Here is a 21,841-nt window from a genome sequence, read left to right as displayed (position 1 = left end):
CTAAGTTGGAGACACGAATGGCATGTCCATGCTTATTTAGCAAAATTTTCTTTCCAAAAGAAATTACCACTCCCTCATATTAACTGATCTTCTGCTGCGAGTAAGTCAATTTCCTTTGATATACACTCAATATCAGAATTTGGTGTATATAAAAGCTGCATTTGCGAAGTCTCTATCTATGCACAGGGCAGAGAGTCAGAAACCGAAACAGAGCCTCAAAAGATATAATTGGAATATAACAAGATCATTTTAAGCGTTTGCCAAATAATAGATTATGAAACTTCAACATCAATGATCCAAAATTGCATAATCAAGCCCATTTAAATAAACAATCCAAAGAGTATTCATGTGATAGCTTCTCTACAGTATACATACAATAAACAGGATTGACGGGCCTACAACATTCTCCAGTCTTAATCCTCCATCCAAAGCAACCAAAAGAACACTGATCATAGAATTAGAACTGGGCACAATTAATTAGAGGTGCAAGTAAGCCACTCAAAAGCATCCGCTAGGAATTAAATTAGAAAAATATGCCTCCAAAAATGTTGGCCTTCTATGACCTTGTGTACAAGTTCTCTGTCAAGTAGAAAGGAGGATGTTACCTTTCACTTTCCCCTCCTTTTCATATAATTATTCCCTCCCCAACTTCAAGCCAAGATAAATGATGGACCTCCAAATTCAACCAAAGTAGCGCCTTCTTCAGCCTCATGATATATGCGAAAGGCAAGCACATTTCCGCACCGAACAATGAGAACTTTCTGGTACTCAAATTACCTTGAGGGAGTAACCGCAAACCTCATTAATGCATGTGCAGAACTCATAACTTATGAGAGTCATGCAAAGTAATGAAGTTTCATTCTGGATGCTGGAATTCAAGATCTAGCTTCCTTTTCAGATGGGTCCGGTCAGCGCTGCCAAAAAAGAGAGACAGAATCCTCCATCAATAAACAGAAATTTTTTATACTGCATCACTAAATTTAATGATATCGGAGTTTTCCACATTTAAATACCATAGACATAAGTATGCCCTTCCATGTCTGAATAAAGACAATTAGTTGATGCCCAACTAAATTATATGCAGCGAAAAAATATAGGCCTTGAATATTAGGCCTTCTTACAAAACTTGCAAGAAAATGAAATTTCATGCAAGAAACTTGTTTTTAAACACGTACTCTGTCAACTTCTCCAGTAGCATGATATTCATTTAACAGGTTGTATATGAGGTATGTATCCAACTTAGTCTTGACAATTCCATTTGTTTCAACAAATTTAGAGACATAAATAATGTCTAAAGCCTCGTGAACAAATAAATTCCCATTTGGCCCAAAAGGAAAACTAGGATATGTTGATATGCAAGGTAAATTTCCTTCACAGGTCAGTGTCGTGTTAACGTCCATGATCAAATAGCCTCAACAATCTATGTGCAAAAGGCATGAAGAGGTATTAGTTCACATTTGAAACGTTTTGGCCCAAGTAAATTAGGAAGTTTCATCACTATTGCAAGGTGACCAAGTAAAAATGCACTGTTTTACCTGTTGATTGTTGGTCTATTTGGAGGTCTGGCACCAAATATGGAAAAATCTAGTGACATAGGAACCTGCTCATTTCTGCTTGTATGCTCTCCAGGACCAGTTCTAACTTCACTGACATGATCATCAAATTTATCATTCTGATACGCATTCCCGTCAAACCCTTCTCGTTCTGGCATCACCCTCCTGGACTTTCTTGGAGGTGATAACACAGTGGGACCCTCGGGGGGATTAAAGTCTGATGTTTTAGAATTAAGTGATTCCCGCTTCGGAGCTGGTCGAGGTAGCTTATCAGGAACGGTAGGCAGAGGAGCTGATGAGAAGTACCTATACAAAAGGAAAACATGGAAGAATAAAGAGTGAAGGGTCGCTGTTGGTAGACAATCTGGAGCAGCAGGTGCCAATGGGACACAAGGTGGATAGGGAGTGCGTCGTCAGAGTTATGACCTGGGACTCCCCATCAACCACTCCACATGAAAAAGGGGGTAAAAAGAAAGAAAACAAAGGACAGAGAGGGGGTGGAGAGGTTTAGCTCATGTACCTGTGTTCCAGAGCCTGCTGTACAGAAATTCTATTCTTCGGATCATAGGTAAACATTTTGGCTAACAAGTCCAGAGCATCATCACTTGTCATAGGAAAGAGTGAACGAAGAGGAGGTGCTGGGACATACTGGTATTCCACATAATCTGGAAGGTACACCATGTCAGGCCACTGAGAAGCTGTTGGAGTCCCAAAAGCTGCAAAGATCTTTCCAAGTTGATCGATGTCACTTGAACCCTGTAAAAGAAAGGGAGACCGGATGCAAAAGGTTATCAAAGATAACAAGCCTAAGGCAATGGAGATAAGAAGGCATGCAATAGAACAATGTCACTCACTATGCATCCTATATAAACAAACAAATAGCAAGTTAAAAGAATCAATCCCAGCTTTCAGTTCTTCCAGCATAGACAGAGGAAAAGAGTAATTTCACACAATCAGGCAGAATTTCCATACTCATCTGACCAACTGCACTTGAGCGCACCAAGATTAGAGTTGGACCAACTTTCAAACATCGGACAAATAGCTTAAAAGTTAAATCCCCATCATGGACTACACCCAATTTCCACCAGTGTCTCATGAATAAAATCCAACTCAAAATCCATCATAGGCCTTCTCGAGGTCCACTTAAATCACCATAACCATGGATTATTATGAAGGATACCCACGATTTGGTTTAAATCAGCATGAAAAGAATGAATCAATGCATATATAGTCGCCTAAAGGAATTCCAAACAGAGACCAAACCAAATTAGTAAAAATGAACCTCCAAAACTCAAGATTGCATTCATTCGAGTTGTCTATACATATGTTGGATTTCTATCGTTTTTACAGATAACAAGTAGTTTTTCTATGCCCAAGTAAGAAATGTTCATCTTTGCTGCAAAATATATATCTGTAGTCTGAAAGATAACATTTTGCAAACTATTTCTGTGGAATATTAAAGACCTACAAGACGTAATATAAGTGAAAAAGTTTCTCTTGATCAGGTCTAGGAAAACTTAAGCCAGAATGAAACCGCATTAGTTCAATGTTTGTCAAATAAAAAATTATACCAACTAACTCCCAAATAAACAATCATATCAATTAATTAGATAGTTTGGTTCGGATTACTTCGATTTCTATTTTTATTCAATGCTCCCCATTGTAACAGAGGAAGTGGCACATGCACAGCTAAGCCGAAAAGAATTTGAGTCATGCACTCACTCATGAGTGATCCATACACGAAGATGGAAGTGACCTCGCATATCTACCTGTAAAAAGGGCCGACGAAGAAGAAGCTCCGCAAATATGCAAGCTGCAGCCCACACATCCACAGCCGGACCATATTGCTTGGTGCCAAACAACAGTTCAGGTGCTCTATACCAACGGGCAAAAACCTAATTTATAGAATATAGTAGAATCAGTGTAGCTAGCAGTGAATAAAAAATGAACTGGAGCAACATCATAAACAGATACTTCAATGTCAAAATCACTGATCATCACTATCTGCTAAGCATGAGTAAGACAATGAGCTACCCATTGCCAAGAATGGTCAACAAGTTGATCAATGATGAACCACACCAGGAAAGATGAACATTAGAGCAAAGTGCAAAAAAGGTCACGTTAAAATCAAGAAAAATCAATGAAAGCGCAACCTCAATGCTCATATAGTAAATATAGGCTATATGAAAATCCTAAAATGCTCATGTTACAGACAGATGTAGGTTATTATAACTCTAAAAAACTCTTTACACAATAAAATGTCTTGGCTGAAAACAACGTATGGGAAACCACTTCATATACTCAAGAGAGGATTGCACATGCCCATTCTCCAGCAAACATGAGCATATAGGACTGCCAAAGTCCTAACTCAAAAACATAACTCAGACAAGGTTCACTATAAAAGACATTACAATGTGCATACATCTGTTATTTCTGTTAAACTACACCTGCAAGTATAATATGATTTGGCCAACTGCCTCTATAAAGTGATTCCTCAGGTATCATGCTTTTGTTCAATCCAACATGAGGATCACTAAAGAATCAAACCTGATGTGTAAATCTCCGGTCTGGACTGCCAAATATGCGGGCTAAACCAAAATCTGCAAGTTTAAGCTGCCCGTTAGGTCCTATCAGCAAATTATTAGGCTTCATATCCCTGCAATTGCCAGTAAAATACATCTTGAGTAAATTCACAGAAAAAATAGGACCTAATAAACTAGCTTTTATTCTAAAAAGAACAAATCAAATACCTGTGCAACACCCATTTTTTATGGCAAACAGCAAGGCCCTTAAGGGTCATCTGAAGGTATGATTTTATGTCAGCTGGTGAAAGAAATATATTACGATCACGGATGACAGCTTCGAGATCAGTCTCCATGAACTCAAACACAAGATGCAGGTTCCCTTTGTGAGGAAAGGCATCAATCAACTCGATGATGTTTGGATCTTTAATCTCTTTAAGCAACTTTATTTCTCTAAGGGCAGTGAAGTTCACCCCTTCTTTTTGCTTCCCAATCCGAATTTTCTTGATTGCAACAACTTGTCCAGTCTGCATGAACCAGATATATCCAATTTCAGCAAAGACATATAAACCTATGCTATTGCCCGACAATGTCATCCAAAATGACAATTAATAACATATAAACGTAGTATGAACTGAAATTCAAGTATGACTGCCATAGCATGAACAAGAAACCAATCAACCACAATAAATGTCCAAAAACAGGTGACAAAAAGTCATACAATTTATAAGGCTCTATTTATTCTGCAATAACTCCTCATTTGTTGCCTAATGAAAGTCAATGACGGATGCCAGACAGATGGAGGCAGAGGAGTGTCGGCGTCAGTATCTCAATGACATGACACTCCTTGGCTCATAGTCACCACCAACAAAGGATCATATCAAACTGGATCAGGACTGACACCGTAATTTTGCAAAGAGAACTGCCACCATGGACAAATCTTATTTGAATTTGGAGGGGTCATGAAATGTAATTTCAGACAACCAAAGATGCTCCTCACTCCTGCATCCTAGAGAAGAGGCCGCAGAACACAAATGGAATGTAGTGTCAGAACTTCAATGTATTAAGAAAACCTAAAAACCTATGACTCACAATCATGTCAACCTTAGGGAATAGCACTTTACGACCAATCAAATATGTCACAAAACAAGAGCTGTTAAAGCAACTGATCAACTAGCTGCAACATTGTCAAGACAACAACATGTCACACCCACCGTATTACCCATCATCTTCCACAATTTAAAATGTTGCCAGCCTCTATATTCCCAACCCAGACGGCTTGACAAATTACTATTTCATTTGCTGAAGTTCACTATCACTACACCAAGAAGATCACAGCCACCAGTATTTCGGACTCGGCAAAATATTGAAAATGATCGACGTGTGCTGCCCTCTCTTCACAGAGCTAACAAACGAACAGCCATCATCAGAACCCCACGGCTCACACCATTACACTGGAAAATCCCTTTGTGCTGGAAAAGGCGAAAAAGGAACCCCATCTCTAAAGCAGTCACCCCCTCATTCATTCGAAGGTTCTTGCTCTTCCGCAGCCTCCAAACAGCCTGAACTGCGACAAACACCTAATCCCCAATTCCACGACGAAGAACTTCTCAAGCGAACAAGAAACAGAGCTAACAGATTACATCTCACCCAACAGCTCGGCAAGCACAAAAACCCTAAACCCCAAGAGCTTCCCGTACCTTGGTGTCGATGGCTTTGTAGACGACGCCATACGTACCCTCACCGAGCACCTCCCGCTTCAGGTACCTATCGGCGACCTTCTTCGACAGATCCATTTCAGTCATCTTCCTCCTCCTTCTTCACCACCCCAAAAGAAAAATTGAAAATAAAATAAAATGGGAAAACGGCTCGAACCCAATTCCTCTCTCCCTCTCTTGTTATTGCGTACGTTGAAAATGAATGGACTTGACGCGATCGATCTACTCAAGGTTCCAAATTTCGGACGCGACAGATGAAAATCAAAGAAACCCAGAAACAAAAGATCTTTTTTAGGACATGGTCGGGGACGGAATCTCTTATCCGCGGCGTTAGGACGCCGTTGCAGAAAGAATTTCAGGTTTCAGTAGAGCGACCCTCTCTCCTGCTCGATAGAAAGTGAGAGAGACGGAGAGAGAGAGAGGGGGAGCGTGCGCGTCAGCCGCGAGGGCGAAGCCCTCTTTGGTCATTTTATGCCTTTCTTTTTCCCCTTCTTCTTCTTCTTCTTCTTCTTCTTCTTCTTCTTCTTTTTTAGTTATTTATTTTAACTTTGATGCAACGCAACGTCTCTGAATCAGTCAGTGTCGATGTCGCAAATGATGGGGTACGAAGTGGGCACGTCCGTCTTTTCGCTCAGCAACCCTTCCCCGGTTTGGGCCGCTGCCACGGCCCATGGATACGGCGAGATGACTCGAGATTCTCGGGCCCAGATAAATTTCTCGCGTTTCTCAGGCCCAGATATAGTAGTTGCCGACTCTGGTGAATATTGTTGAAACTGAACCGAAGAGAAGAATAAGAGGATCTTCGAACGTGGCGCGACTTTTTAGAAGAATTACCTACTGCAACTGAAATTATTCAATTTGCAGGACTAGCAACGAAAATCAATTATATTCTACAAAAATAAGTAAGTGTATATAAATTTATATTTCATGTAAAATTTATGGCGACAAGGGAGGCTGATGATGATCTATGTATTTGATATTATATCGAGAAAGCATATTTGTTTGGAGTCTAAAATGTGTTTCGAGAAAAGCTTGCTAGAAATTAGTGTATCGCAGATATGAATTGAGATAAATTGTGCATTGACAAAGATATATTTAGATTGATAGTATCAAAAGGCAAAAGAAAAATCATATCTTTTCTTCACGAGGGAAGATAAATTGCGCATAGGCAAAGATAAATCTCCTGCTGTCCCTTCAACTCTCACTTGTCAACAACCGTAACTTCCAAGAAACTTGTCTGCCACCCCAAGGTCTAGTCAAACTTGGAATTCTTTAATTGGAGCGTAATCAAATTCGGTTCTGCTTCTTGCCCGATTGGCTATCATTCATCTGTCTTTTTTTTCATTGTTGTCGAACGAGAGATGCATATTATCTCCTCCTTTTTTATACAACTATTCCGAATCTTCTCCTCCTTTTGGCCTTGCCTCTCACTGTCCCTCGTCAAGGGCGGCTGCTTTCCCCTGCTCCAAGATTCAAACTTCGCAGCATTAAACTAACCATGGCGGCCATTCTCGAGAAACCCATCTCGCATTTGTTTAAATACGAGGGATCCCGGCTCGACTGCATTGTTCAAGACGAAGAGAAAACCAAATCATGGCTAAGTTGAAGCTCATCGTCTCCACCGCGAGCCTGTTCTGCACGAGGATCGAGTGGGCTCTGAAACTGAAGGGCCTCGAGTACGAGCTCATCGTTGAAGACTTTAAGCAGGGGAAGAGCGAACTGCTTCTGAAGTCGAACCCCGTGCACAAGAAGGTCCCGGTGCTGTTGGACGATGGAGTCGCGATTGCAGAGTCGAAGGTGATTCTGGAGTACATCGATGAGAAGTGGAAGGGAGGCGATTTTTGCCCGTTGTTGCCTCAAGAACCTTATGACAGAGCTCAAGCTCGTTTCTGGGCTCAGTTTGCTGATGAAAAGGTGATTCCTTTGACTTTTTTCCCCCAGTTTTTGTCTTTTTCTTTTTTTTGGGTCTGTGTCTGCTATTTGTTCACGTTATGATGAGCATGAGTTATGATGGAGCAGTTGTTTTACTAAATAGTTTTTGGGGAAAATTCAGAGTATAGTTTGCAATCTGATGCAATCTAGTTGTACAGACGGTTTTCTGTTGATTGACGTTCACTCTTTTGCTCACAAAGTTGATTGTGAGAGTTGAATTCGAATTGCTGTGCCGATGATTCGAGTCGAGTTCAAGCTTGTTGCTGAATTGGCTCGACTGTCTGTTAGATACTTCAATTGATTGTTCACTACAAAAGTACAAAACCGTGCCACAAAATTCTTCGGATTGAGAATTGCATTTCTTTTGTCTGAGCAAAGGTTAAAGTTCCCTGTAGGGAGGAGAACCATATTAATGTAAAGGTGTGATGTTGGGGGTGGTATGTTTGCTTGCCTTGAATCTTTAGATTCCGTATTTGGATGCACTACATGTATAAATGCCAGCTCCAGAACAGCAAACTAATGGCAGGATCAATACCATATAATACAGATGAAGCTCTTCGTAATCGGAATTTTCTGGTTTAGACAATCAAAATGCAATCTTCTGAGTTTACTCCATGAAAAAGGTTTTCTGATGAAATCATCTTAGCAACTAAAAAAGTCCACTGAAAAGAACGAACCCTTAAATTCAATATATGGAGAAAATTAACCATAGAGGCGGCTTTGCCAAGGGATTTCTATTCATGTATTAAAAGAGTTAATGTTATGCAATCCTCTTTAACAGCTGTGGATTTGTTGGCTCTATAGGTCAAATTTTCTTCCGGCACCAAAAAATAATACATAATCCACATCTTCGAGAGATACGGGACTTTATGTCATGCATGTTTGTGGCCACAGCAGAATTACTTTCTCATCAAGTCAAATAATTCTTCTTGACAAGCTTGCTTTTTTTTTCCTCCCGTGTCATTGAGAACAGTGTGTCTTCGGCGTTTGGGGAGCCTGTTGTGCCGAAGATGGGCAAGAAAAGGAGAAAGCAGTGGAGACTGCATTAGAGTCTTTTGCATATCTCGAGAAGCAGATTGAGGGGAAGAAGTTCTTCGGGGAGAGAAATAGGCTATTTGGATCTTATGGCCGGTTGGATCCCGCATTTCCTCGGCGTCTTGGAAGAAGCTGGAGGCATGAAGATAATTGATGCTGAGAGGTTCCCATCCCTTCATGAATGGGCTCAAAACTTCAACGAAGTCCCGTTGATTAAGGAATGCCTTCCACCAAGAGATATGCTGCTTAACTATATAACTGCTAGCCTAAGCAAGCTGCGTTCCTTAGCAGCGAACAAGCCATAAAATACACCCTTCATTTAGATTGGTGGAGTTGGAGTTGGACAAGGCGAGATGTTTTTCCCTCAAAAGTGTTTCTCGTGTATTTTTGCTTTCTTATCCTCTATAATACTTGTAACCTTCTAATATAGTGCAATAATATGCTTATTCTGTTTGTGACTTTAAGCAGCTTTCTCCTGGTAGATTACAAGTGAATTCAATATTATCCCTGAGATAACTCTTTCTTGTGTAAGTTCCTAGAGGTTGAATGGGCTGATTAAAAGGTGTATTAGACCTCTAGGTAAATGACATCTAACTCTGGATCATTAGTTCATTTATGAAGGAGCTTTACCTTGCTTTGCTCGGGCAATCTTTGGGCAAGAATTTTGTTTGGTGGCTCTGGGAACAAGGTACTCGAGTAGAAACATGCATTTTCACATAATTGCGAGGACGCCCTATGCAGTAGAATCCATATGATGTATGTGCAGTCCCTACGTGCCAATGTCTGACAATCCTTAGTGTTGGGTCTTCTAAATAAACAAAACCAACATCTTCACTGCCTCCCCCTGCTTCTGCCAATCTAACGTTTGAGTCATTGCTTTGATTTGCTTCTGTGAGACTGGTAAGCTCTTTCTATGCAGCTGTATCCCCAATAAGAGTGCAGGCGCGATGTGAAGGTTGAAGTAGTACTCAAATGAAATAAGATCGAATCAGTTCTTGTGTGGCGTCATCGAATTAGCTCTGGTTTACAGATTTTCAATGTGTTGAAATTGAATATAGCTTCAAAACTCAAACCCAGATGCTTGTCAAACTTGCAGCATGTAAAGCACTTGAATGGAGGGTTTTGATCATTTGAAAGTGCAATCATGAAACATTAGGATTAGATAATTACTTTAGCAAACAATTTTGCGGCTCTAGTTGTAAGTCACTTCAGGCACTTGTCATCTTTTGTTTTGATTCTGCTTATCAAGCCGACTGGCCCTCCTTTCGGACGTAAGTTGTACTATATTCTCGGAGTTCTTGTCTTGACGATTATCCAACCTTTATCTCACCAATAATGGATAGACTAATCATGCATTTACCATGAACTCTGCTGAATGTTGGGTTAGAAAGTTCCCTTGCTTGGATTTATCTGCTTGTAAAATTTGATCACTAGCAATCCGTTTGAGCAACAAGAACATGATGCAGCCGTTCACAGACTCGAAAAATGGAGGAGACTTCATGCTTTCGAGTCCGCAGTCAAAATAATCATCTTAAAGTCTCGTTCCTGAGTTGCTCCTTAAGGAGTCCCTTACTAACAGCTCTCCAATGCGAAGTTTGTGGAGGCCAATACTATCACCTAAAAGGGGGATAAATAGGTGATTATAAACAATTAAGGCGTACTTTAAGACAACCAAGTTCGATACCACAAATGAACAACATATGATGAAAAGATACGCAATGATTAGATCTTTCTATGTGCAATAAACTAGGGATGGCAAATGGGTGGGTCGGGTCGAAAATGAGTCGACCCATATTTGACTCATTTAACTCATTTTGACCCATATTATTGTAATGTAAATCTAGTGATCCATACTTGATTCGATTCGACCCGTATTGCTAAAACCTATTAATATTTTAGGAAAACTCATTTCTACTATATGCTAATTGGATTAAAACTTCAAATTAAATTAAAAATAGTAAATAAAATAAAAAAAGTTAAAAAAACCTATAGATTGAAATATTTATAAAAATTAGACTATGCACATGTTTCTCTGATTTGAAGTGAACATACCATTGAATAGCTAAAAATTGTAACATGAAATTTTTTTACCTAAACCTAAGAAAACTCATTTTTATGATTTTTTTTTATAAAAATAAGTATTGTTAAAACCTTTTATGCAATACAAATTTTTTAACAATTTTTATGCAATACAAATTTAATGGAAATTTTTTATAATTCTTTTAATTTTTTTAAATCAAATTTTTTTTTTAAAATATAATTTTTATTATTTTTAATTTTTTTAAAAATATAATTTTTAATTTTTAATAATTATTTTTTATTTTTCTTTTTCTTTTTATTTTCTTCTTCTTCGACTGGCCACCGGCCACAACGACGGCCGACGACTAGCCATAGGTGAGATCGATCTCGTTGATCCAGCCGGGGCCGAGGCCCCGCCGGGCGAGCCCGAATCTCGCTAGATCCCGGCGAGGCTTGAGCCTCGCCGGTCGTCGCAAGGCTCGGGATCTGGCGAGACTCGAGCTTACCGGCATCGGGCGAGGCTCAATCTCGCCGATCTAGCGAGGCGGGGCCTTGCCCGACGCCGGCGAGATCAAGCTTCGCCTAACACCGGCGAGCTCGAGTCTTGCCAAATCGGCGAGGCTTGGCCTACCCAGCCGTCGGCGACCTCGACAAACTCGAGCCTCGTCTTGGCTCAGTCGCTGGCCGACGGCTGGCCGTTGCCTTGTCGGCCGTCGGCTAAGGAAGGAAGAAAAAGAAAGAAAAAAGAAAAAGAAAAGAAAAGAAAATTAAAATATGAAAAATAATTATAATTTCGAATTTATAAAAAAATATTTTTATAAAGTTAAAAAATGCCATGGGTTTAAACTTTAAAGTAGGTTTCCTAACAACCCATTTAGACTAATTTCTTTTTGTGTTTTACTTCCTCAGACCCATTTTTAACCATATTTAACTTTCATTTGACCAATTTCCAACTTATATTTAATTTCCACTTGACCTATTTTCGGACCCATATTTAACTTTCACTTGATCCATATATGACCCATTTAACTAAAAATGGGTCATAATATGGGTTTATGACCCATTTTGCCAACTTTACAATAAACCATCAAACAAAATAAAAGAGAGATAAAGGGATAGAGAAGATTGCACACAACAATTATAGCAGTTCAATTTATAGTAAGCCTACGTCTACACTCCCACACTCCCACACTAACAATCTATTGATTGGATTTCACTAGAAAATCAATTAGAAGTTATGGAGTACTTCTCTACTCAAGTATGTGCGATTGTACCTTATGATCTCACATGGTCACTCTTAGATAATTGCCTCTCAAATATTAAAATTTTAGCTCACAAAGACAAGTATAAAAATGTCAACGCTCTTTTTGAACTTTAGAATTGCAGACTTTAGATTTTGTTCTTCCTTTGGCACCAAGATCTCCTCTTAGACTCCTCGATTTCCAAGCTAACCGTTGGACAATACTTCTGAAAATTGTTCATCCCATCAACCCATTAGACAAGAAGATCTAATACTGTCTGGACTATAATATTAGCATCTTTCTTTGATTCTATTGCCCATACAATAGAGATTGAATTTCCATAAGTGAAGTTCTTTGTTTAAAAAAGTGTTTCGTCTCCATATTATGGTCCATCAAATAACGAATCCTTGGAAGAGGAGGATTACATTGATATTCTTCCCTCCTAGATAGATAGACAATCAATATCTATGAGCATAGAAATTCAAGTCAAATTACTAGCTGTTGCGCTTCACATAATCCAAATTGATTCTAAAGTTCTCAATCATCTAGAAATAATTTACGTAATGTCTAAAAATGAATGTTGTCTTGACAACACTCATGCAAGCTTTATGGTTGTCCTCATATAAGTTAAATGACATCAATGTCTTCGACATAGACAATCAGGATGTCTTGATAAGTCTTTGGGTTTGATGATATATAGATCAAAGTTTGAATCAAGTTGCTCCAAGAGTATCACCTGAATTTTTTTATTTTTTTTATCAAAATCATAATACTTATGGAAGGTTTTGTCAATCTTCAGTCGAAAGTTTTGTCAACAAGTCCACTCTCTAATTATTGCAGGATTTCCTTTCATGCTGTCTACAAGCAGCTCCACCATTTTCTCTATGCAAAAGCAATCATTCCTTTCGACTGACTCAATTTCTAGAATCGTCAAGAAAAATCTTACAATAAAATTTGGTACTTGGCGGCAAAAGAATTGATAGGAGTCCACTAAATTTGTGTAGAAAAGTCCACAAAATCCTTCCTGCAAATGGCAGAGATATTTGCCCTGAAATCGGTTCACGAAGCTCTATAATAGAGCTTGCTAAGGATAAGAACAAATGTGCATGTCTAAGTCGGTGATGCATGCCAATAAATAGAGAGGTGGACGTCCAATCTTGTGAGTGGACCAAAAAGTTCAGCTCCTTCTCCGTCCGTTTGTATTTCTCTAATAATTAAAACCTTTCCTTTTTTCCTATGCTTCTCTTCCCGTGAAAGTCAACTTTTATTTACATATCCTCTCGTCCCCTTGCCAAGTAAAATCTCAGGTACTCACCTAAAACGATCACTATTAGCTTCCGCAAACCATCGGAAGTGTAGTACTCTTAGAGGTGCACGGATTCCAATAGGCAGAAGTCTATTATAATGAAGTGAGCGCAGTTTGTGGACTTCTGAGTGTTGGCTATCATTGAGCTCCTGAGTCCAACTATAATGAAACTGCATTGCGTTCTCACCTTTCTTTACTTTACCCAAAGTGAAACCCCGTGGCGTCTGAGTGGTCACGACGAGGCAACCTTTGAGTTATGAACGTCTTACAGACATAGCATGTGCCTCTCATGAAATAATCCTTTGAATACTCAACCTTTCTCTTCTCAAGGAGCTTTTATAAAAGATTGTTGCTTCAACTTCTTACAGTCATAGCATGTGCACCCTGTTGGATTGTTCCTTAAACTTTTCCTAGACGTTGATGGTGAAAAGACTGGTTGCATTTGCAGATAGATTCTGTGTAAGCCAAGTTCTTTCTTTCTTCTTTTTTTTTTTTTCCCTTGGATAACGAGGATGCAAACTTTAGATGGGTAAAACTTCAAACCAATAAAATACCCGACTGACCCCATGGTTGAATGAACAGGTGAGCCAAAGCCCGGGTGGGTGGCCTGAACATGGAATCGTTTGCATTTGGCTATATTAGTTTTGACTTTAAACCCTTTTGTGGTTTTAATGCTTCTGACTAATTGCTGTATGGATTCAATCAAGGAGTCATACTACGAGAAGAATATCGTCCAAGTTTCTTTAGATATTAATTATTCATTCATAATCACAAGGTAATACTCGGTGCAGTCGCTGCAAAAAAATGCTTTAAGTTCCATTTCGAACAAACTGTGAATAAGCGTTCCGAAATTGGATTATCATCAGTGATATATATCAGCTGCTCTTATTGAATACTTATGGAATATCTGTTGGAACAAGTCGATATATATTAAAGCAGCTTCTATCAAAGAATGAAGCTCGATTTTATGGGACTCATCATACCTGCTTTCCCTTAGTTGGTAGTGCTCCGTTCGAGAAGAAAAAACGTGATGCCGCCTTCTCTCACGAACTCAAAGATAGAGGACTCATCGTGCTTCCGGGCAAACGAGTCAAAGAGCTCATCTGACATCTCTTCCCCAAATTGCATTTTCTCCTTCAAGAGTCCCTCCAGAGCCGCTCTCCATTGAGAAGCTATCATTTTCCCCGTTTGTGGACAGGCTTCCGCTAATCCTTCAACTAGCTCCACCATTTTCTTGATGCTGAAACGCCCATTCCTTTCTACTGCGTCTTTCATTTCTTGGGGGGACGCATAATACATCGGCAGGTTAAACTCGTCCATTCTCTCTTCACTTATAGTACCCTACACCGGAAAATTGAAGAAGGAAACCGTAGACTCATTTGTTTTGCCAAAGTATGACCCCTCATTCCTAGTGTTCTAATGGAAAAGTATTTCTTATTTTATGGAAATATACACGGGAAATCTAAGAATATGAACAGAAATTTTCAACAGCAATTTAGAGAATTTCTAGCAGCACTCGACTAACATCATTTGTTTTACCTTCTTGACCATGTCCACTAGGCAAGATTCCAACAAATATAAAGACCTGTTAGCAAGAAATTGAGAATGAGGAGCTCCGTCAAGACGGGTGAGAAAGGTAAGCACCATTAGTCCTCCTCGAACAACTTCTTGCGCTCTAGCACAGAGAAAAACCTCCATGTCTTTAGCAAATTGAGCTGCATATGCTTTGATGACTTCTTTGTTGGCATTGGGGTAAAATATCCTCCCTTTGTTCCAGGCTGGAGAGCTCTTGTCCTGAACTTCTTTTGGAGCTCCTGAAAGCCAATGAAGAGCGAAGGAAGAGTAAACAAAGTGGAGACAGCTTTCGGGGAATAAGCGGTCGTAGAATGAACCCGGCACGCCGGCTGCATGATATCGCCGGTCTTGTGGGAGTGATCTGAAGAGGGTGTTGAAATCGTTCCCCACATGATCGTTGAAGAATACTTGGAATTCCAGGATTTGTGAGTTGAGTCCTAGGGATTGGCACTTCTGCTCTACTGCTTGAAGAACGTTGCTCACAGCATAGAATGTGTTGGGCCCGACCGAGCAACCGAGATCAGCGATGAGAAAAGCTCGGGAGGAAGAGAATGCTTCAATGTCGAGATGCTCAGCTACTGCCTCTTGGATGAGTTTGCGGGCCCTGTCTATAAATATTTTCTGCAGCAAGATATAGCACTCAAGCCGAATTCGAAATGAAAGAAGATACTTGCAGTCATGCTGCACGACATGACGCATTCCATGGACATTCGAAAACATCCGGCTCCGAGGGTGTTCTCAAAACTCTTGGATTGGTCTTTCGAAACGGATCAGACACGGAAAAGAACTGAAATCACACATCAACACCGCATGCCTAACTTACCTGGGCTGAGGAGTTTCTGGAGTAGCTGTGAGGCCCTTCTCCGCCGTTCATCGGAAACGCATTAGACGGTCCTTCCATCGCCGTGGTAATCTCTCTGTGCCTCTCCCTCGCCCGTTCTCTCTTTCTCTGTCTCTGTCTCTGTCTCTGTCTCTGTCTCTCTTTCTAACGGCGCGCTTGTGGGACGTAGAATGGCAGGTGTGGAGAGTTCATATAAGGTGATATGAAATCAGTGGAGGGTCAACGGTGCAGCTGATAATCTGTCAGCATCGCGGCAGAAGTTCACTGATTTGACTTGCAATAATTTGGAACTTATGACGAGATGGCCTGCAAGTCGATCCTAATCTCGCCGCGGGAATAAGGTTTATATGGAATTCTCTAATGTCCTTAACTTGCCCATTTGCTCCATCGGATTTTTAATAGTGTCCAGCATGTTTCCTGCCATTTTCTCTTTAACGCTACGAAGGTTAATTCAACAAGACAGCCGGCCGCAAGAGTCCTCGATTTTCTAGAAGGCACTAACATTTTTTTAAGGGTACTTTCTAAAAATACCCGGTCAAAGTTGATAGTTTTCGCAGCGTGGCTCCGGAATTTGCAACTTTATGTAAATTGACCTCCAAATTACCAGCGGCACAAATATTTTGTGTAAATATTTAGTTGATAAAAAATATTTTCATTATCTATAATAATTTATGTATAAATATTTTCGTAAATAATTAAAATATTATCTGTTCATTCATTTAAATAAGCGATATAAATAATTATTTTTAAGAAAATATTTTAAACATTATTCATTTTCTGTGAAATAAACAAAACATTTGACATCTAATTTCTGCACTCTTCCACCTAGGTTCAGCCCTGCTTGCTGAACATCTCCAAGCTCCTTCGCCTTGTCCGGGACCTACATGAGCAAAGAGTCGCACCTCAAGACCGAGTTCCTCGAGCACAAGCTCATCCGAGATACGGAGTCCCTCGCCCAAGTGCTCAAGGGCATCATTGATCCACGAACACCAAGATTGCCAAATCGGTGAAGCAAAGTCCAAGAGCTCGAACGTGGAGGGGAGATTTCGGAGTCGGAAGAATTAAAGTTTAGTTTGACAAGAGCACGTTTTAGCTGCATTTGGGTCTTCTTTTGATCGTCTTCTTCTTCTTCCCTCGAACATTATCATCTGGAGAAGTTCCTGGAAGAAAGAAAGAAGACAGAACACTCGGGGGTTTAGTTTAGAGATCCTGGGAATTAGGGTCTAATTTGAAAATTTTGGCGATCGAGATTGTTGTTCGGTGAACATTTATGCCACCTGTAAGTTGGACGAAGCTACCAATTTTAAGGATATACTTTTGAAAGAAACTCAAAAAAATCTGACGTCAAAAACCATATGCTTCCGACGTTCCTTTTATGGTGCAACTAGGGAGGCCTTCCCAAAACCTGTTGCTCCATTTTTGCCTGCAAAATATTTCAGTATCATATTTGTATCGAATTACTTTGACCTACGCTTCAACACAAGCTCAAGTCCATCTATTACTTCATTTGAGTCGAACTCGGGCGCGGAGCTATTGAATCGCAAAATGATCCTTACAATTTAACGTGCTTGCTTAATATGTTGGAAGATATGCAGCTTGACAGAATATTTAATTGATTCTGATCCAATTTGTACAGATCAATTAAGATTAGATCTAGAATAGATTGATTTGTAGGATATTTAATTTCCTTGTTTATTCATACTCTTGTATTATAATTGCTGAGGATGTACATCAATACAATTCATTGAAGACAATAGAATATACAAAAATCTTCTCTCTATTCTCGAGTTCTTCAATCCCTTTACTTTTTCTCCATCTTCTTACATGGTATCGGAGCGGTAGAGGATTATGTTGCTTCCGCCTTCTTCACCTCATCGCTTTTTGTCAAAATCTTTTTCATCATGGCAAACAATTTGCCTACAGTCTTTGGTGAACATTCGCAGCATGAAGATCCCGCGCAAATCACAGAAACTCGGGACACTGTCTCCTCTGTCGATGTTGCCAGACCTCACGAACAACCTGTTCAAACTGGAGAAAATCGTAATCCTCTGGCTCAGTCAATTCTGGGGCAACCTGTCACGCCCCGATCCTCGGACGCGCGCACATCCTTCTACTTGGTCGATTTTAGAATGCGATATCCTAGGACTATATATAGCCAGGCCCTTTCTTTTTATTAAGCACATGCGGAAACGATTATAAATCCCGGACAATAAAACAATGGGATAGGAAAGTATGCCATATTTTTCATATTGAAATTCACAACCACACTTTCATTAACAGCACAACTCATAGTATATTTACAATACTATCACAACATACTTGTCTCACACCTATCTATGCTAAGACAGGGTTTACAAAAGGGATGGGATCTCAGTCCACATCCTGGTTATATTCAAGATCCTTCTCTAAATCGTCTTCTTCTTCAAAAGTCTTTCTCCCCTTCCAGGTTCCTCTTCCTTAGCTTCTCCTCGGGTCTGAAATGGTTATTCAATAACCAATGAAATCACGTCTCGGCCAGTCCTACCCCTAAGACTCGATTAGAAAGCCAATACACTATAGGCGCCAAACACGGCACGAGTTGGAGGACTTGCCTTGAGTTTATTCCATCTACATATTAGTACAGTTCAATAGGCATTCAAACAATCACATCACCGATCGAAGCATCGATCAAATCGACCTAGTCGATGTCATGTCAGTCGGACCCTTTCTAGGTCGTTCATCCTACTTCAAGCAATTCCTTAGATCTAGTGGCTTTTACGGCCCACCCGACCCTCTCAAGATGGCACTACGGTCCCACCGACCTCTCAAGAACTAGTGGCTTTACGGTCCCACCCTCTCAAGAACTAGTAGCTTTATGGTCCCACCCGACCCTCTCCGATTCGATTTAGGAATAAGTCTTAAATTCACTCCTAAATTACTTTAGCACCAAATAAAGCTCAAATAAATAAACGGACTGCACCACGACAATCGGCACGAAATTAGGTCACCGCCATCCCAGTTGAATTTCCGGAAAGATAAATAATTAAATAATTAATTTCGAAAATTAAATAAATAATTATAAAAATCCAATTTAGGCTCATAATGCCGAATGGATACCGAGACAAGCCCGGAAAATTACCGAGACTCGTTCCATAAATAACATGGCATGTCTACTTGCTAATATCTATTTCTAACCACCTAACATGCATCATTAAGTCTCTAATTTAATTGATCTAAACTAATCTAACCACCTAATTGCATTTAATTAAATCTAACCAACCTTAAGTATAATTAGCAAACTAAGAAAGCTTTAGTGAGTAAAACTCACTTGATTAAAAAGGGACCGGGACACCGCGATGGCGACGCGACGGCGGCCGAATTCCAAACTTTCGGCGGCATCGGCGAACACTCGGGCCGGGCTCAAAAACCTCACAAGCCTGCAGAAATTTTTGGGCTTGGACCGAACTTGGGCCTGAGCTTGGACTAACTTGCTTCGCGGGTTTGGGCTTCAAGATTGGGCTGCAACTTGAATTAAACCATCTTGGGCTGAACTGTTGAAGAGAAGACCGAACTTGGCTGAAAGGCTTGAAATCTGTGGCCAACGCTAGGCTGGACTGAGCGAAAATGCTTGCTCACGGATTGGGCTTGCTGTGATTGAACAAGCTGGGCCGAATTTGTTGCTGTGAAGATGGGTCCACGAGATTGAAGCTTGCGGTTTCAAATGGCCCGACTGCTGGGCCTTGGGCTTCGCTAGTAGTTGGTGTCGAGCTGAGGAAGACGCGGCAGGATTCGCTGGGAACGTGGACTGTTGCGGGCGTGAGGAGCGGCAGAGAAGCGGACGAATGAAGAGGAGCTGTTGTGGAGTTCGCTAGTCTGTTGCTAGGTCAACACTGGCCCGGTTTATTGACCATGCAGGGAGAAGAGGTGGCCGAAAGATGCTGGCTTCGAGCGGGTTTCGGGATTCCTTCGGTGGAATTTGCTGGCCGCAAGAGAGAGAAGACACGAAGCAGCGGTGTCAACGTGAAACTACTACAGGGTCTTCAGTGCTGAGGTTTTGACCGAGCGTGGCTGCACGAAGAGAGGAAGCAAACTGTGGACGCTGGACTCGTGGCAAAAGAAGAAGAAGACTCGGTGGACGGCTTTGCATGGGGCAGCTTCGGTAAGTCTTCAACGCTGCTGGAGAAGACACGAAGTAGTGGAACTGCACGCGGTCAACAATCTTGCTGAGACTGACCAAAATCTCGGTGGATTGGTCTTCAGTGCAGCTGGCGGACGAAGGAAAATTTTCGAAGGAAGCAGCTTGGTCTTCTTCAGTTGCTGTTGGAGGTGTCGCACGCAAGAAAAAGATGAAAAGGGGAGAGAAGCAGCTCACGGCAGCAAGATGGAGAGGATGAGGAAGAGGTGGGGGCCCTTTGGCATGATATTTTACAAAATATCTCCCACAAACCATTCTTACCATGTATAATTTCTTTCACTTCACAATGACCTCTCACTCCACTTTCTGTAAGCTCAAAATTGGTCAAATGTTGTCACAGGTGGGAATACGAATTTGGGGGAGGTGACAACCATTCTCTCTTGATTCCATCTCATTTGATTCTCACAAATTCAATTGATCATTCATTGATCGTCTGCATTTTTCCTCATTCAAGTTCGAATGAAAAATCCAAATTGATACCAATGTTGCACACCCCATCTTAAGATTCGATTTTAACTAAGTTCGAACTAAATTTCAATTCCAATCTCTCCAAATTGAGGTCCATTTTGATGTAGAAAAATCCCAAGAAATTTTCTATAAATCTCCGACACACACACAAAGGCTCAACCCGAAAGTCAAATTTTCCATTAATTTAGCCAATCGAACTTCGCAAATTTCCGCGACGTCCGAACCCAATTTCCGTAAAATTTCCCGAATCTTGAAAAATCTTCCGAGACCGGAGTCAATCTCCTAAAATTTATTGTGACATGGCCAAAACTTCAATTTCTGAAATCGGACTCGAATTGGCGGTTTAATTTTCATTCGGCACGTTTTAGCGTGACCTGACTATCGGGTAGTTTTCAGAATTTTTAAGGCAAATGACGCGTGGTCGATTTTCTTCGAGCCACTATGAACCCACTCGACTCAATGGCGACTCTTGATTGTCGTGAAAATCTCGAGGATTCAATTACGGACACGGTACCAAAACAATAAGAAAATCAGTCTAGTGTCGGCCGACAAGAATTTTCTAATTTAGTGGTGTCACCATGATTAGCCACACATCTCACGTCGATTCGGTCTATCTCGATTTCAAATCGATTTTTAACTGTGCCGTAATGGCCTCTAAAGATGGACACGGTCGAGAAGCCGATTCTTGATTGAGTTCTCAAGTCTATTGCTTTAAAATTCCTTAATAATTTTCCCAGATAGTCTAGTTATCTCGAGAGTGATTGGCTCTGAAAATAACCCTATAGACGCGTCAATGAAATGCCCGATTTATTCAGTAGAAGACAGGGTTGAAAATTTGGGATGTCACACAACTCTACTCGGTTCAGCCCATTCCGAGCCAACCAATAGTGGACCATCCTTACCAGTGGCCACTGTTTCAGATGCAGCCCAACCCGTGGCTATTTGGGCCTAACCAGAATACAACATTGCCAGTTTTTCAAGGGACATGGGCCTCTGGCTAGCCCGACAACAGCCCACCAACGAGTTGGGTGGAACAAATGGAGGGCAGTCAGATGGATCCAACGGTTCAGGTAATGGAGGAAATCCATACCCGACCAATTTCAATGCGGGTTATGGAACCGGTTCGAATCCGGGTATGGGAGCGAATCCCTACCAGGGTTTCTCGCCCGGATTTTTGCCCTTTCCAGGATCGATTTTCACCGGATGGCTAGAATTCGGCGACCCCCTGTTCGTTTCCACCACTGACGGACCTAAACTGAAGTTAATCAGCTAGCAACTTACCGAGCATGAAAAACTACTCTGGGTGGTCGCAGGAATTCCGATCCACGCTGGTGACTAAGGACAAAGATGGATTCCTCGATGGAACCATTGCTGTTCCTTCAGACGAGCGCCTGGCACGACACTGGAGGAAATGCAATCAGCTTGTCCGAACCTAGATCGGCAATTGCATTTCTCCA

General features: G+C 40.8%; 3 protein-coding genes across 3 annotated transcripts; 1 reads left to right on the top strand and 2 right to left on the bottom strand.

Annotated features, from left to right (window-relative positions):
- Positions 1-277: 277 nt before the first annotated feature.
- LOC104425813 (cyclin-dependent kinase D-3) lies at positions 278-6,282 on the bottom strand. The gene is made up of 7 exons (XM_010038620.3): positions 5,776-6,282; positions 4,304-4,602; positions 4,101-4,209; positions 3,323-3,448; positions 2,074-2,309; positions 1,536-1,859; positions 278-914 (listed from the first exon to the last, which is right to left on the bottom strand). Exons 1-7 carry the CDS (start codon positions 5,878-5,880, stop codon positions 857-859), a joined length of 1,257 nt encoding a protein of 418 aa, XP_010036922.2. The 5' UTR covers positions 5,881-6,282; the 3' UTR covers positions 278-856.
- A 948-nt stretch (positions 6,283-7,230) lies between these two features.
- On the top strand, positions 7,231-9,224 carry LOC104425815 (glutathione transferase GST 23). Its single transcript, XM_010038623.3, is given in 3 exon segments — positions 7,231-7,707; positions 8,699-8,823; positions 8,825-9,224. Coding segments are annotated over 3 exon segments (687 nt in total). The 5' UTR covers positions 7,231-7,386; the 3' UTR covers positions 9,066-9,224.
- A 4,968-nt stretch (positions 9,225-14,192) lies between these two features.
- LOC104425817 (loganic acid O-methyltransferase) lies at positions 14,193-15,892 on the bottom strand. Its single transcript, XM_010038625.3, has 3 exons — positions 15,725-15,892; positions 14,866-15,522; positions 14,193-14,667 (listed from the first exon to the last, which is right to left on the bottom strand). The coding sequence occupies exons 1-3, from the start codon at positions 15,800-15,802 to the stop codon at positions 14,320-14,322; spliced, it is 1,083 nt and encodes a 360-aa protein (XP_010036927.2). The 5' UTR covers positions 15,803-15,892; the 3' UTR covers positions 14,193-14,319.
- Between the last annotated feature and the right edge of the window lie 5,949 nt (positions 15,893-21,841).

This window comes from Eucalyptus grandis, chromosome 11 (genome assembly GCF_016545825.1).
Source record: "Eucalyptus grandis isolate ANBG69807.140 chromosome 11, ASM1654582v1, whole genome shotgun sequence".
Taxonomy (NCBI): Eukaryota; Viridiplantae; Streptophyta; class Magnoliopsida; order Myrtales; family Myrtaceae; genus Eucalyptus; species Eucalyptus grandis.
The sequence above is the reverse complement of the archived record's forward strand: the minus strand, read 5'-3'. Positions and strand labels throughout refer to the sequence as shown.